This window comes from Phalacrocorax carbo, chromosome 6, assembly GCF_963921805.1.
Source record: "Phalacrocorax carbo chromosome 6, bPhaCar2.1, whole genome shotgun sequence".
In the NCBI taxonomy this organism is placed as follows: domain Eukaryota; kingdom Metazoa; phylum Chordata; class Aves; order Suliformes; family Phalacrocoracidae; genus Phalacrocorax; species Phalacrocorax carbo.
The window spans coordinates 36,180,390-36,196,365 of NC_087518.1; the positions used below are offsets into that span (position 1 = coordinate 36,180,390).

At 44.8% G+C, this 15,976-nt stretch overlaps 1 protein-coding gene and 1 long non-coding RNA gene across 4 annotated transcripts; one reads left to right on the plus strand and one right to left on the minus strand.

The window, feature by feature from the left end:
- Window positions 1-6,311: 6,311 nt before the first annotated feature.
- On the minus strand, window positions 6,312-11,327 carry LOC135313915 (uncharacterized). Of its 3 annotated transcripts, XR_010373410.1 has the most exons (5): window positions 11,261-11,327; window positions 10,940-10,979; window positions 10,456-10,568; window positions 9,302-9,335; window positions 6,312-7,452 (listed from the first exon to the last, which is right to left on the minus strand). It is a non-coding gene; the product is annotated as an uncharacterized LOC135313915 (long non-coding RNA). The 3 variants fall into 3 exon arrangements; XR_010373408.1 differs by lacking the exon at window positions 10,940-10,979; XR_010373409.1 differs by lacking the exon at window positions 11,261-11,327 and having other exon boundaries at window positions 10,940-11,252.
- A 104-nt stretch (window positions 11,328-11,431) lies between these two features.
- RGS2 (regulator of G protein signaling 2) lies at window positions 11,432-14,565 on the plus strand. The gene is made up of 5 exons (XM_064454732.1): window positions 11,432-11,578; window positions 11,965-12,066; window positions 12,168-12,229; window positions 13,080-13,246; window positions 13,628-14,565. Exons 1-5 carry the CDS (start codon window positions 11,466-11,468, stop codon window positions 13,820-13,822), a joined length of 639 nt encoding a protein of 212 aa, XP_064310802.1. The 5' UTR covers window positions 11,432-11,465; the 3' UTR covers window positions 13,823-14,565.
- The last annotated feature ends 1,411 nt before the right edge of the window (window positions 14,566-15,976 follow it).

A 15,976-nucleotide genomic window follows, 5' to 3' on the forward strand; every position in this document is an offset into this window, starting at 1 on the left:
AATGCTATGTCAACATCAGTCATTAATGACAGTAACATAAAAAAGCAGTTACTTATTAAACACTATGTTAATGAAGTTAATATTCAATTTACATAGTATTTTCTGTACATCTACACTCTTTTTTTGCCGAGATTTGAACACACATTTAAAAATAATCAGGAGATTACAGCTCTGATGACAAATACATCATAATGTACCCCTGAGAGCTGGCACTTAAACATGCAACACATTATGAACCAGCGAGATAGAGCATGATCATCTTTGTTCCACTCACTACTTTCCTCATGAAAACAATCAGTGAATTTCTCAGTAATTATATGTCATTTTCCCTACGCGTATCAAGACATCACCCTCCTGTTTTCTGCGCATGTTACCCCTTCAGCTGAAGTTAATAGTATGGTGCACAAATCCCCTAACCACATCACTGGTTTGCTGACAGTCAGCAGAAGAGGATTGGACAATTGTTCAGAAAGGAATTCCTTTGCAGGTTAAAACATGCACATTTTATCACTGACAGGAGCTCTCTACTATAAGAGCAGCTTCTGCAAAACTGGGGAACAAGCAGTCACCAGCAGTGTTGAAAGTCCTCTCTGCTGTTGAGTCCCATTATTGCTCCAGTCTTGGAGTAGTCACAGAAGTTTTGGCATTTCAAACTCAAGCATCTCTTTTTTTTGCTGCTAATCTTTCTCATCAGGGTAAACTAAACCTGGGGCTCCTTCTGAAAAACTTACAGAAAGAATGAGAAAAAAATTGTTCAAGTATATCCCAGAGAGCTACTCTCAGCCATCTTGTCCCCTGATTTCTTCCTAAGTTCCAGGCTTGCCAGGAATGTTGTCTCAGTCTTCAAATAACAGTTTTTGGTGGAAAGCTACCAAAAAACCAAACTTATTTAAAACAAAGAGTTAAGTAAACAACTTCATTAAAAAAAAATTCACAGCAAATAAACACTAGTTTTATATTAGCTATAAAACTTTAAACCTTAAACTAGATGCGAAGGGGGAAGGGGATAAAACCAGGCTTGCTAGGGATGAGCCTAGGGGTGGCATGCCTGTGTTGGAAGAGAGATCAATAGCTCAACTGAAGTGCTTCTACACCAATCCACGCAGCATGGGCAATAAACAGGAGGAGCTGGAAGCCATCGTGCGCCAGGGAAACTATGATGTGGTCGCCATCACGGAAACATGGTGGGATGACTCACAGAACTGGAGTGCTGCAACGGATGGCTACAAGCTCTTTAGAAGGGACAGGCAAGGAAGGAGAGGTGGAGGGGTAGCCTTATATGTTAGTGTTTTGACTGTCTAGAACTCAACAACGATAATGATAAGGCTGAGTGCTTATGGGTAAGGATCAGGGGGAAGGACAATAAGACAGATATCCTGGTGGGAGTCTGTTATAGACCACCCAACCAGGATGAGGAGACAGGTGAAGTACTCTACAAGCAGTTGGCTGGAGTCTCACAATCTCTAGCCCTAGTTCTTGTGGGAGACTTCAACATACCAGATATTTGCTGGAAATACAACAAAGCAGAGAGAAAGCAGTCTCGGGGGTTCCTGGAGTGTGTGGGAGATAACTTCCTGACGCAGCTGGTAAGCGAGCCGACCAGGGGAGGTGCCCTGCTGGACCTGCTGTTTACAAACAGAGAAGGCCTGGTGGGTGATGTGGCGGTCAGAGGCTGTCTTGGGCTCAGCGACCATGACGTGATAGAGTTTTTGATTCTTGGAGAAGTAAGGAAGAGGGTCAGCAAAACCACTACCCTGGACTTCAGAAGGGCAGCTTTGGATTGTTAAGGAGTCTGATTAACAGAGTCCCTTGGGAGGCAGTCCTGAAGGGGAAAAGGAGTCCAGGAAGGCTGGATGTTATTAAAGAAGGAAGTCTCAAAGGCGCAGGAGCAGGCCGTCCCTGTGTGCCGTAAGTCGAGCAGGTGGCGGGGAAGACCGGCTTGGCTGAATAGGGAGCTTTGGCTGGAACTCAAGAAAAAAAGGAGAGCTTCCCGCCTTTGGGAGAAGGGGCAGGTGACTCAGGAGGACTACAAGGATGTTGTGAGGTTATGCAGGGAAAAGATTAGGAAGGCGAAGGCCCAGCTGGAACTTAGGCTGGCCGCCACCGTTAAAGATAACAAAAAAAAGTTTTTATAAATATATCAGTGACAAAAGGAGGGCCAGGGAGAATCTCCCTCCTTTGTTAGATGCGGAAGGGAACCTTGCCAGGAAAGAGGAGGAGAAGGCTGAGGCCCTTAATGCTTTCTTTGCCTCAGTCTTTAATAGTCAGACTGGTCATCCTCAGGGTTGTCAGGCCCTTGTTCTGGGAGATGGAGATAGTATGCAGAAGGAAGTCCCAGTTGTTGAAGAGGTGGCAGTCACCGACCTGCTGCTTCACCTGGATGGTCACAAGTCCATGGGGCCAGATGGGATCTACCCAAGGATACTGAGGGAGCTGGCAGAGGAGCTCGCCAAGCCACTCTCCATCATTTATCAGCAGTTCTGGTCAACTGGGGAGGTCCCAGACGACTGGAAACTAGCGAATGTGATGCCCCTCTACAAGAAGGGTTGGAAGGAGGATCCGGGGAACTACAGGCCTGTCAGCCTGACCTTGGTGCCGGGAAAGGTCATGGAGCAGATCATCTTGAATGCCATTATGCAGCGCATGCGGGACAACCAGGGGATCAGGTTCAGCCAGCACGGGTTTATGAAAGGGAGGTCCTGCCTCACTAACCTGGTCTCCTTCTATGATAAGGTGACCTGCTTAGTGGATGAGGGGGAGGCTGTGGATGTTGTCTACTTGGGCTTTAGTAAGGCCTTTGACACTGTCTCCCACAGCATTCTCCTAGAGAAGCTGGCTGCTCACGGCTTGGACAAGTGCACTCTGTGCTGGGTTGAAAACTGGCTGGACGGCTGAGGCCAGAGAGTGGTGGTGAATGCAGTCAAATCCAGTTGGCGGCCAGTCATGAGTGGTGTTCCCCAGGTCTCGGTGTTGGGGCCAGTCCTTTTCAATATCTTCATTGATGATCTGGATGAGAGGACTGAGTGCACCCTCAGTAAGTTTGCAGATGACACCAAGCTGGGTGGAAATGTCAATCTGCTGGAGGGCAGGAAGGCTCTGCAGAGTGACCTGGATAAGCTGGATCATTGGGCCAGAGCCAACAGTATGAGATTCAACAAGGCCAAGTGCCGGGTCCTGCACTTGGGTCACAACAACCCCATGCAATGCTGCAGGCTTGGGGAGGAGTGGCTGGAGAGATGCCTGGAGGAAAAGGACGTGACGGTGTTGGTTCACAGCTGGCTGAACATGAGCCAGCAGTGTGCTCAGGTGGCCAAGAAGGCCAATGGCATCCTGGCTTGTATCAGGAATAGTGTGGCCAGCAGGAGCAGGTACCCCTGTACTTGGCACTGGTGAGGCTGCACCTCAAGTACTGTGTTCACTTTTGGGCCCCTCACTACAAGAAGGATACCGAGGTGCTGGAATGCGTCCAGAGAAGGGCAACAAAGCTGCTGAAAGGTCTAGAGAACAAGTCTTATGAGGAGCAGCTGAGGGAGTTGGGGTTGTTTAGCCTGGAGAAGAGGAGGCTGAGGGGAGACCTTATCGCTTTCTACAACTACCTGAAAGAGGTTGTAGCGAGGCGGGGGTTGGACTCTTCTCCCTAGTAACAAATGATAAGATGAAGGAAATGGCTTCAAGCTGCATCAGGGGAAATTTAGGTTGGACATTAGAAAAATCTTTTTCACTGAAAGGGTTGTCAAGCATTGGAATAGGCTGCCCAGGGAAATGGTTGAGTCTCCATCCCTGGAGGTGTTTAAAAGCAGGGTAGACGTGGTGCTTGAGGATATGGTTTAGTGGTGGACTTGGCAGTGATAGCTTAGTGGTAGGAGTCGATGATCTTAAAGGTCTTTTCCAAACTTAATGATTCTATGATAAGTTCACCATTCCAGAACTTGAACTGCAGCTCACGTCACACCTCAGAGCAACGTGTATCAGAAAAAGTACTGAAGGATCCTATTTTGAAGTGTATGTTTAGAAACTGCCACACAGCTGGTTTCATTTTTAAAAGAGTTTAGCGTTAAGAAAAGCTTACTGAAAGGGTCAGGTAAATTCACAGCTAACATCACAGAGTATGCACCTCATCTGCAGTAGCTGTTTATCTTTGAAAAGAAGCTACCAGCCAAGAGAGAAATGCTGATCTGCAAGGCCTCTTTGCACCTGAGGAAAGCAAAGGAAGCATCCACATTTGGCCACTCGTGTGCAACTCAAGAGACACATTCTGGTTCTCCGTTCCTTTCCATCTAGATGTATGCTGGAAGATCGCTCTCTTCCCAGGACTTTATCAATGTGTTTCATCCTAGCTGGGGGATTGTAAAGGTTAGGATTTATGGTGTCTTTTGAGGTTCCAAATGAGCTGATCAACATCCTTGGGTGGGTCCACAGCTTGCCGGCCTTTCCAGGTCTTTACCAAACTTTCAGATAGGAGTTTGTTCACAGGCATATTCCACTCTCTGACACTTCTGATCAATCTATACCATCCTTTACAAACTGGCAAGACTTACCTTTTTGTTTTTAAATTATCTATTTGGTACATTTTAGTATTTATGGTCAGTAAAGAAATTTTAAATTTTTATTAGATCTTTTGTTAATCAAGGCTTCTTGCTCTCATTTCTCAGTGACGCTTCAGGCAATCCTTGAAGAGCATCTTCTTGCAACCAGGAAAATACTGACTATATTAACGTAGAGGTCTCATCACGACTCCCAGCTGAAGGCTGTGACACAGTGTGGAACCAACTACCATCTATTTAAAATACAGCTTGCCAAAACATAGTCAATGAGTTATATGCAGCCTCTTAGACTTCTAAGTACCACCCGTGGTAATGTACAGTCCTGCACTGCCATTTCCTAGCTCTGTAAACATCCCAGAAAATGCTTGTTTAATGCAAAATTACCCGTCACCGTTGTCTGCTGTGACAGTAACTGCTCTAAGTCTAATGCTGGAATTGCAGCAGAGCATATCTCTACTAATTTCTGTGGAGTTTTACCTGTTTAACGTACATTCAAACACAAAAAGTGGCATTATCATTCTTATCCATGTATTTTAAAAGTTTAGACCATTATTTTCCACATGGAATGATTCACCTAAAGTCAGCTATGAGCTGCTTTTCTCTGAAGACCTGTTTGAATGCTGAACTAATAGCTGATGAGAAAAATGTTCTAGGGGAACAATGTATCTGCCTACAACTAATGCACTTGGAGGACTGAGACATTATCTTGCAATACTTGGCATTAAGGGAATGACTAAGCTGTCAAGCTACTTGGCTATGTCTCTCTCCTAGGCTACCTGCAAGACGGTCTGCACCCTCAGCACAATGCTGGTAGGGTCTGACCTCTTCAGTGTACTCTTTAACCACCAGGAGGGAATTTCCACAGTTTGATGAAGCCAGACAAATACCACACCATCCTTCATTTATCTCCCAGCCTTCACTCTGGGAGCACGCAAGGGTGCCACTGGATAAATGTGGGATTACTAATATTGCACAGGAAACCTTCATTCTGGCCTTTTCTAACTCCAGAGATATTAACTTGACACACTTTGGAACAGTTTTTGTCAATATGATAAGTAGAAAGGATGTAAGGCTGCCCTTATTCAGATGAAATGTCCTCTGACTTACCTGAGTGGATTTGCTCACGTAGTGGTTTCTCTCCTCTCCATTACCGTGCATCCTTTACCACATCTGAAAGACATTCATTACCTTTCTACTTTTCACAGAGAGCCTATACTGCACATGGAAAGTGATGAAGAGAAAATACCACTCTAAAATAGTTTTAAGAAAATTTAAAAAATTTCCACTGACAAATTTGGTATTTTGCTAGTGTTTTTATTTTCCACTAAGAAAGACTAATTAAACCTCTGCTAGTTCTGCCCAGCATGGAGATCAGGTTGATCCAAGAAATGGTTTTGTTTAAACTTTTCTGTCCATCATGAAACAGGAAAGACTAACATTTTATCTCCATTTCAAAGGAAATGCTTCTTTTCAAAAATCTGAACTTTTTAGGTGATGCAAATATTTTTATACTCCTGTGTAATCTTCAGCTTTCTCACTGTTGTGGTCCTGACAGTACTCACCTGTAGGAGTTGTAAAAGGGATTGATTTTGTAAGCCACGGAGACTTTCTAGATCAATATCTGACTCATACCATTTAGGCATTTACAGGGGGTTTCATTAAGACGGATTAAATAGTCACCAAAAGGACTCTGTGTTGACTACGTTACATGCAGATAATATGATAAAGATGGTGCCCACATCCAGATTTAACAAACGTATTTGATTTTTTAATGTCCCTCTGCACACTCGGTTTAACAAATACGGCCTTTGCGGGGGGTGGGGGGAATAGACTGCAATTTGAACAGAACATGGAGCCAGGGTTCTGCAATACCTAGTTATCCTCAAACAAGATTAATCAGATCTCTTTACCTGAGATGGTGTAACCCAGCTCGGATCTGCTAAGGAAATGTCATTGTTAAAAATATACTGCTTTTTGCTAAGCTGTTTGCTTTCTGTATTGACTAAAGACATAAGGAATATGAGAATGTCCTGTCCTTCAAAATGCAGACTATATTTACAGGTCTCCTTTCAGCTTGTCTTTGCAGAAGGGATAAAGCAGATCTTACATGAGCAGGACAGCCATCCCAGGATCCTCAGGGAACCCGCTGTTCTGATTCTCACCCGCTGTTACTGAGTATCTTCCCTTTAAAAACTAACATTTCCAAATGTCTGCAGGTAGAGGCGGAATTACAATCAACTGCTCGATGCCTAAATTCGTATTCTTTTTAGTGTCACTATAACAGATACGTACACATCCTTTTACCCATTTGTAATGAGACATTTTCTTTTCTATTTAGGAAAGACTGAACATATAATTGGTCCAGTCTTAGTGCTAATCCACAGTAGTGCTAAATTTAGATCCAGAAATGACTTCTTATGATTTGCATGTTTTCAGCTTTATGACTGGAAAATAGTACCGGGGGAAGTACAGCAGCCAGTGAGGCACAGCCTGCAGGGCCAAAGTCAGAGAATGCAACAACTTGACCTCAGCAAGCTTCAAGTAATTATACAAAAAAACAAGCCAAAAACAAAACAAAAACCCAAACACCCACGCAGACTACATGCCATAGAAATAGTAAAAGGGACTAGAAAGGCAGAATGCAATGAACAGAACTAGAATCAGACTAAGGGTTTGAGTAAACATCTTCTCTTATACAAAAAATACCAGAAAGAGTGGCAAACCTCTGTTCTCTTTTGTACAAATACATATCAGTCCTCTGGGCCTCAGAGAAGACACGGCCTAACAGAGAGGTAAGAACAGAGGCTCAGCTGATGCTATTATAAGCAGCACGGTGGCGTTCTTCGCTGATCTCCTGTTCTCATGCTTACGTGAACCATCTCACAGACACAGCACCAGGACTGAACAGCTGTAAATTAAAGAGAGTACTGTAAAAATACAAGAAAGTGGACTCGTGTAATTTGCAATTTGTACTACGAAACAAAAAGACATAGCTCAACATCTTATTCCTTCTTTTGAATATGATTTTTCAGCTAGTCAAAGACACCAAGAATTCAATGAGGCATCCCTCACATAACTCTAATGCATGGTTTGAACTACCATACAAAAGCATATTCTCCCCTCTTGGCTTTATGAAACTCAGCTATTACGTCTCTGTACCATTTTTTATATGTTATTTGCTATCATCCAAGTCTTCTCTATAAAAAGAAGTAACAAAGGCTGGCATTTCAGAAAACGCAGACACGAATTTAAGTATTATGCAGTGAGAACAAGTACTCACTGGGGACTTGAAAAAGATGAACACAGCTATTGCAACACATAACGTAACTGAGATGGAAAAAAACCCTCATCTTCCATCCTGGATGTTTATTGCATATATTACGGTCCTCTGTACATCCAGACATCACTGATGCTCATAGCAATCATATAAGCAGAAGAACAGAACATTCTCAAGAAAGCCTCTGCAAAGAGAAGTGTTATCTCCAGGGTGAGAGCTTGTGTCATTAAACGTCTGACATCAGATTTCATTGCAGGCGATAGCAAAATTCTCACTGACTTCAACAGCAAAGTTTGGGCGACAGGCTCCCCCCCATCACTTTCCATTGGCCTTTCTCCTTGACAATGAGATTAGTGTAACAGAAATAGACTGAAGCTTTAAGAAGCACGTAAAGGAAAAGTTCTGGCACTATGTTTGTATTTGTCCTCAGCTACCAAGAGCTTCACTGTTTTGAAAGAGCAGAGGTCAGCGTGTACACAGACAAATCTGAGTGCTGATCTGTACGCTGGTTTGAGTCACACAGCCAGGGCCACAAGCCCCACAGCCCCATTCCCAACAAGAGGCATCACGAGATGGAGGCACTTACTTTTCAGCAGCAGTATGCACTGGGCTACGATAATACACCTGAACCTGTGCTGCAATTGCAATGCAGGGCTGTTCTGGAGAGCAGCAATACCTAATTTTCCTGAATTTTTCCACATACTGTTGCAAGAAACAGCGTGGGACAGGGTTGAGATGCCAAATCCCGCTTTGCCAGATCAGCGTATGTTATCCGTTGTATGAAACCAGACCCACCTTCAGAAAGGCAGGCTAACAAACTGAGCCCCTTTGCCACCCTTGCTTCGAAAACTAGAAATTGGTAAAACAAAATAATACTTAGGCTTGGTGTATCCAAAACTGCTCAGCAAGCCCAAATGCTCTTCCAGGCAGCACCCGGTGGTGCAGCCGGCCAGCCAGGGCCGCCCGCATGCTGCTCCCCGGGGAGGCAGCGCAAGGGGAGCCAGCGGCCCCCTCCCAGAAGCACTCCCCCCATGCCAGGCCTGACTGGCTCATTGTACAGTGCATGGATGACATTGGTTGAGGTCAGATGCTTTTTTGTGTGTGTTTTTTTTAAACATAAATGGAAAATACTTTTTATCATGCAGATATGTAATTGACCTCCTGGCACAGGTTAGCATCGTAGCCAGAAAACACACTGAACAGCATGATGAAGCGAGGAAGTATTTTGTAAAGGTTCTCTTTTACTGAAAAAACAGTGATATCCACTTTAAAAGTATAATAAAAATGTAAACTAAAAATGTACCTTAATGCAGCCAATAAAGTTCAATTATAATCTAAATCATTTTTAAACCAAATGTTACAGTAAGTATGTTTTATAAGGCCATCTAACCTCACAATTCCATATTCAGCTTATTTTTTTTTACCTGGAACACTATTTACTTTTTCCACTGTTTAAAGATATTACAAATGTTATAACTACCTTCCTTAACCGGCACTTCCATTTTTATGGGTATCTGAAAGAAGCTATTAAAAAGTTTAAAATAAAAAGTATCAGACAAATACATGATTCATGCTGCAATTTTCCATACGCTGACTGCTGCCAACTTTACAGCTTGGCAGATGCTGGGAATATCCCAGTTCTACCCTTGCAAGTCCATCAAGAAAACATTTTGTCAGGCTTCAAACATCAGCAGGATCTCTGGTGTGCTACAGGTAAGCCCCCAAAATAAAAATGCTTAACAAAACCTTGCTGTACCTTACTAAACCTTGAAGTTTTCCCATTCCCACTAGTCTTGGGCACATTTCTCCCCAATCAGCTTTGAGAATCAGGAGAAAGAAACTTGAAACCAGCATAAAAAATGGGGAAATCTCCTACAAGTCAGGTGAAAGGTGAGGATGTACTGTTCTCCTTGCAGAGCATTTGATCCTTTACACAGGCTCTACTTTGGGCAAGGCCCTGGGCTGAGTTTCAATCTGTTATTCTAAGGCAAGCCCCCCGACCCCCCCCCGCCCAGGAGGCTGCGTGCTGCGGGTTTCGCACGTGCCGCCAGTGTTCCCGTCCTTGCACGTGTTACAGGCTGTTCAGCAGCTCCTGGCAAGCTCCTGCCCAAATCATTCACAGCTGCACAGCTTGGCTGACCCTGGCACTCAAGAGTGACGATGGAAGCGCCTGGAAGCAAGTCAGCACAGCTCCATCCATCACATAGGCACTGCCTGCCCTGGTCTTTTCTTTGGCAAGTTCCCCCCTATAAAGTTTCTGGAACTGATGGTTTTACAGCACTTAGAGCCTTCCCTCTGTTACTGTTTACACATTTGCTCCCTCCCATGGTAACACCCTCATAATAATTTCCCATTAAAAAATGTACGTACTAGATACAAGAGTAAGAGACACCTGTCACAAAAATAGTTTAAAGCGATTTGCTCAAATGTAGGGGATGGAAATTACTTTCCTATGAGGCCACCACTATATACTGCAAAGGACAGAACAGACAGCACTGAAAAGCATCCTTGCTTAAATGCTTTCACAAATTAAATGCTTTCATTTTCTCCATACACCTCATTTAAAACAAAATGCCTTTGCACAGCTTTGTGTGTATTTAGCAAGCAGAGGGGTTGTAAGACTACAGTGATCACCTAAAAGCATCGGACACCTGATGCTACGAGATTGTGTTGAAGTCAGCCGGTGTTTTGGGAATCAGTCTCTCTGAACGCTGCTTTTAGGGCAGAAGACCACACGCTGCAGGGTACTGTCGAAAGGAAGACATGCACAGAAAAGAGCAGAAAAGCAAGGTGGGCTAAAGAGAAACTCACATGAACCCTAAAACCAAATTCTTTGGGATTGATACCCTTCAGCTGGATGCTGCTGAGAAGGACCACCTGGCCTTTCCGACAAGCCAAAGGCTGGAGTAAGTCATTGCAATTCCAGCTTCGTGTACTGGGAGTAATTTACACAATTCACTGGTAGGTGGCAACACTATACAGAGGAAAAACACATGTCTAGACAGCTTATTAGGTGATAGATAGCCTGAGCTAGCAGAGAGGTGCCCACCAAAAATACCATCTACTCGAATTTACGGTTACTTCGTTTCTGAAGAACCGTGGCTGAGTCCTTCCTTACCCTTTGTCGTGTACGGGCCACACTCAGAAGTCTGTATTCCCTTTAAAAAACCAAAAGATTCTGCAGCAATGCAGGGCGCATTTCAGAGTGACGGAACAGAAAGGCCAGCCGGCCTCTGCCAGCGCCGGGGGCGGCCGCCCTCGGGGGGTGCCCGTGCGACCGGGGCTTCCCGAGAGGGCGCTGGCGAGGGCGCGCCGAGCGGGGCAGGCGCGAAGGACAGGAAACGTAAAGGGAAAAGAGGGAAAAGAAAGGAAAAACACAATAAAGGAAAAGAGAGGCGCGGTGCCGAGGGGAACGCAAAACTCCCCCGCACGGGCTTACCAGGAAACCCAGAACGGCCGGCGGAGCGCAGCCCGCTGCGCCGCCTCCCCGCCGGGCGGGGGGGCCGGGGGCGGGCCCGGGGCCGGGGCGGGGCGGGCCCGGGGGCGGGGCCGGGGCGGGCCCGGGGGCGGGGCGCGGCGCTCCCTCCCGCGCCGGTGGCGCTATAAGGCGCGCGGCGGCGGGGCAGCGGGCGCGAGCCGTAGCCATGCAAAGCGCCGTGTTCCTGGCGCTGCAGCACGACGGCGGGCGGATGGAGCGGGGCGGCCGCCGCCGCAGCGAGGCCGAGGAGGCGGAGAAGGGCAGGATGAAGAGGACGATGTGAGTGTCCGCCCCGTGTCCCCGTCCCGGGGCAGAGCGGGGGGGGGAGGTCGGGGCCGCAGCCCCGCGGGTTCCCCCGGGCAGAGGCTCCGAGCCGGGGGCGGGGGGTCGGCCGCGGGGCCGGGCCGTCGGTGGGAGCAGAGCAGCTTGCCCGCCTCCGCCACCTGCGGCTGTGCCTTGGCCGGCACTAGCCCCTGGCTAGCGGGCGGGTCCGCTGGTTTAAGCGAGGGAAAACCAGCTTTCTTGCCCTCAGACGGGCGCTCTGGGTGCAGGCGGGCAAAGCGATGCCTGGAAAACTCCTGCAGCTTTTGCCAGTAAAGGGGCTGGTGTCGAAAGCTTTCTGAGTCGTCATTTTCCAACGTGTACCTCCTTCTTTGTTTTTCCAGCATTAAAGATTGGAAAACGCGACTGAGCTACTTCCTGCAGAACTCTTCCAATTCTTCTAAAATGAAATCTAAGAAGGTGGGGAAACACCGCACCTACTTCAGGTAAGCTATGAGAAAGTGACTCTGCTTAAGTAACTTAAGTGTTTTACATAAACAATAAAGCTTGAGCAATGGGGTCTAATGTTCACAATCTCTTTATGCAGGCCTTCCCCTGAAGAAGCCCAGCTGTGGGCAGAAGCCTTTGATGAACTTCTTGCTAATAAATGTAAGTTTGTCTTCAAAAAGAAGCATTCAAGAGTAGAGGCATGGTGAAGTCTGTAGGAGACTGCTTCCTTGCATGTCAGCATCGCACCTTTCTAACACAAATAGCTTTGATTCTAGTCTTGAAAGTTAAAAGCTTTAAACTGTTTAAAGCCAAAATTCATAGAAGTGTTCTCTTAAAAAATTGTAAACCAATTGAAACATCAGGAGTGCTTCATTGTAGTGGATTTTTTTTTCCTGTAACCCTTGTAGTTAAAATCATACCTATTAGCTTGGCTTTGCCAAATGTGAAAAGAGCATTTGGTCACAGAGTTCACTGCTTAACCAAGACCAATACATTCAAATACATTCTGCAATGCAGAATTGCAGTGATCCCAGAGTTTTACTGTATCTCTGTAGAGAAAAGCATTCAATAGCAGAGCAAAAAGACTAAAATATCGCCTCTTTGCTCTTTGCACTTGAGTCATCCTTTCCATTGAAAAAAATATTCCAGAGGTTTGTAGCACAGTCATAAATATTTACTCCTGTGTAAAGGTTAACCCAGGAGATCCCATCTAGAGAGAGGGGTGGTTTTTTAATATATATAGATGCAGGCATCACAAAAGGGAACATACCAGCTAGAAATGGCTTGTATTTACCTAAAAAAATGACTAACTCAAAGTGAAGCCTGCCAAGCTGTTCAAGGGTTAGTTTATTTGCATATATAAATGTGGAATTTTTTTATTGCAATGATGTCACTGAGAGAACCAGAACTACAGCAAAGTGTTTTGGTAGAAACAGATATGACCAATAGGTAAAATCAAGACTTCTGAAACAGTTAATTGATGTGTTGTGGTCTCTTTTTCTTTCTGTAGATGGTCTTGCTGCTTTCCGAGCTTTTCTGAAGTCTGAGTTCTGTGAAGAGAACATAGAGTTCTGGCTGGCCTGTGAGGACTTCAAGAAAACCAAGTCACCCCAGAAACTGACATCAAAAGCAAAAAAAATCTACAATGACTTCATTGAAAAGGAGGCTCCCAAAGAGGTAAAGAAAAACTATTTCACATAAGTGCCTTGTTCTGAGTTCTTACAGCCTTTATTTCTCTGAATGCACTTTAAGATTCAGACGCTGAACTGCATTGTACATACCTCACTGTTAATAAACAGCATAAGCAGTATTTCAGAGTTTCCATCTTAACTGGGAAAAGTCTGCAGCTGCAGTTAGCACCTGTACCATATCTGAGTTTAGCACTGAAAGATAGTATATATGAATTTTTATATTAAAGAGTTTTCTCAAAAGAAACTTCATTAATTTAACCCTGTAACAAATAGGGTCTTGCCTTTTTTACCTCTTCAAAAATTTTATGATGTATTATACTTACTAAAATTCAGGTCTCAAAAGTAAATGTCCTTTTTTGTATTTCAGATAAACATAGACTTCCAAACCAAGAACATGATTGCGCAGAGTATTCAAGAAGCCACACATACCTGCTTCAGTGCAGCACAGAAGAGGGTTTACAGCTTAATGGAGAATAACTCGTACCCCCGGTTTTTGGAATCTGAATTCTATCAGGAGCTGTGCAAGAAGACGCCCATCACCAAAGTGGCCCAGGGGACTTGAGCAATGGAGAAGAACAAGCAGCAGCCTCTCGGCTAGGGAGGAAGCAAGCCACAGCTCATGGCAGCATCCTGACCTGAATGACTGAGATACTGAGTGCTCAGTCTGTTTGCCACAGTGCAAGGACAAATACTGACTTTGGTGCAAAGCTGATGGCAAGGAGTGATGCTGTTGGAGGGCATTCAGAGGTGATGGCAGAAGCGTGCCAGCCAGCTGCTGGTGATGCACTTCTCCGCAAGTGCTGCAGCGAAAGGTGACTCCATGCATTAGACCAAACAGTACAGTGTAAGGGTCCTTCTGTCACCGCTGAAGTGGCGATGCAGCAGGTCAGAGCAGAGCTTCCTTGTAATCAGAAGCTGCTCTGTGCAGCAACTTGAATAATTGGTTACCTATTTATTTTCCCTAAACATCAGCCAGTGTTGCTGCTGTCAGTCAACTTGGTGTGTTCACGCAGGTTCTGAGGACTGCCTCTAGCTGTAAAGAGATGTGTTGGGTTTCTGTGCAACTTCCAAACAGTAACAGCACTGTGCAGCCTGAAGTAAGGAAGGGATATGACTGTTCCCAGAGGAACAGGTTCTGCAACTAAAGTATGCAAGGCTGGGTTGTGGCGGCAGGACTGCACAAGGCCAGACCTAGGGCAAAACTTGGCCAAGGTGAACAGGAGCTATATAGTGTTATATTTATATGTGGGTTATGATTGTGTTGAATGCTGCAATAATGTCATAATTCTGTCTTGAGGACAGCAAGCTTCAGTGAAGTTGTCTTCTTTTTAATAAACTACTTTGATACAAAGCTTTTGTTCCTTAACTTGTTTGATACATACAGAGATACACCATCCGGCACTAAAATCCAGAGTACTGGGATTGTAGGGCCTGTGTGTTATCTTAATAGGGCTAACTTTAGAGCAGTTAGTTCTTAATCTGCCAAGCGTGTTTGGTTTTTTTTTTTAACAGAATAAAACCCCTTAGAGCTTGAAAGCTGAGCAGCTCACATCCCCTGTCTTAACAATCTTGCACTGTCTTAGAGATTGGGTAAGGCACATGTATGGCCAGACATGATGACAGCAGCAGGCCAGTGAAGCAGCAGTATTGCTGCTGGAGCTCATGGGATGTTATTCAGGATACAGGTACCAATAGTACAGGAGTAGCACACTTGTTCCTGCTCAAGGCTTCTGCTTCAAGAAGGGGCTTAGGAGGTTTTTAGTAATCAGGCTCTAAACCCCATGTAGAGTCAGAGGTAATGATAAAGAAAGCATTTAATTCCCTGCTAGGTGGGTGCTGCTTAGGGGGAAAGTTACTGGTCATCGTTATTCCATATAATTTTTTCTAACTGACAACATCCAAGAGCAGTATTTCCAGAACAGTCCCACAGCTGTAAGCCTGAATTTGTTAGTTTTGTGACTTATCTGAACTCTAGCTCTGCTTAGGTCCTGGCTCCAGCTATTTTGACTCCACTCCTTGGGTCACAGATTTAATTGCTTATTTCACATATACCCACAGCAGTCACTTCTATAATGGTCCACTTCTCCAAGCATCAAGAAATTTGAACTACAGGATTTCCCACTTCAATTACATATCCAAAGATTTTTCAAAAGCAACTATTTAATGCATGCATATATATACACCTATATAGCAGTGTGTATATATATACACACAGATATGTATTTTACAGCCTCTATACAAGGGAAGAAACAAATTTGTTACAGCCCCTAGTTTGATATAGCCCATTTCTGCACCTGTGAGAGCTTGTTCTCACACAGCTAAGTTTGCTGATCAGTCGAGTCGACATAAAATCAGCACCAGAAAAACTCAGCCCAGTAATTTACTGTAATAGAGAGGTTTTTACTAATCAGGAAAGACAGATTTCATCTGATAATTGCTTTTGTAATCTAACAAAATAATTTGAAGATCATAAAACCAGCTAGAATTATACATATTAATGACTCAGAGCCAGGGCAGGAATAATTCCATGAAGCTTCATTGGCTTCAGTGAAGCTGAATTAATCCCTGCCAATTTGGGATGTGGTCATTAACCACTGCTGGTGTCTGGTTTCTGGGAAAGAAACATTTCTAGTTTCAGCAGGTGCCAGAACTACTTATAGGACAGTATGTAGTTCAGAGGGGAAATAAGGTGGGGCTGTTAGGCAGGGCATCACTG

What these genes read in the sequence shown, in the direction of transcription:
- RGS2 (XM_064454732.1), top strand. Translation starts at nt 11,466, where the DNA reads ATGCAAAGCGCCGTGTTCCTGGCGCTGCAGCACGACGGCGGGCGGATG. An exon ending in GGCAGGATGAAGAGGACGAT is followed by an intron (nt 11,579 to 11,964) that starts GTGAGTGTCCGC and finishes TTGTTTTTCCAG; the next exon opens with CATTAAAGATTGGAAAACGC. An exon ending in AAAAGGAGGCTCCCAAAGAG is followed by an intron (nt 13,247 to 13,627) that starts GTAAAGAAAAAC and finishes TTTGTATTTCAG; the next exon opens with ATAAACATAGACTTCCAAAC.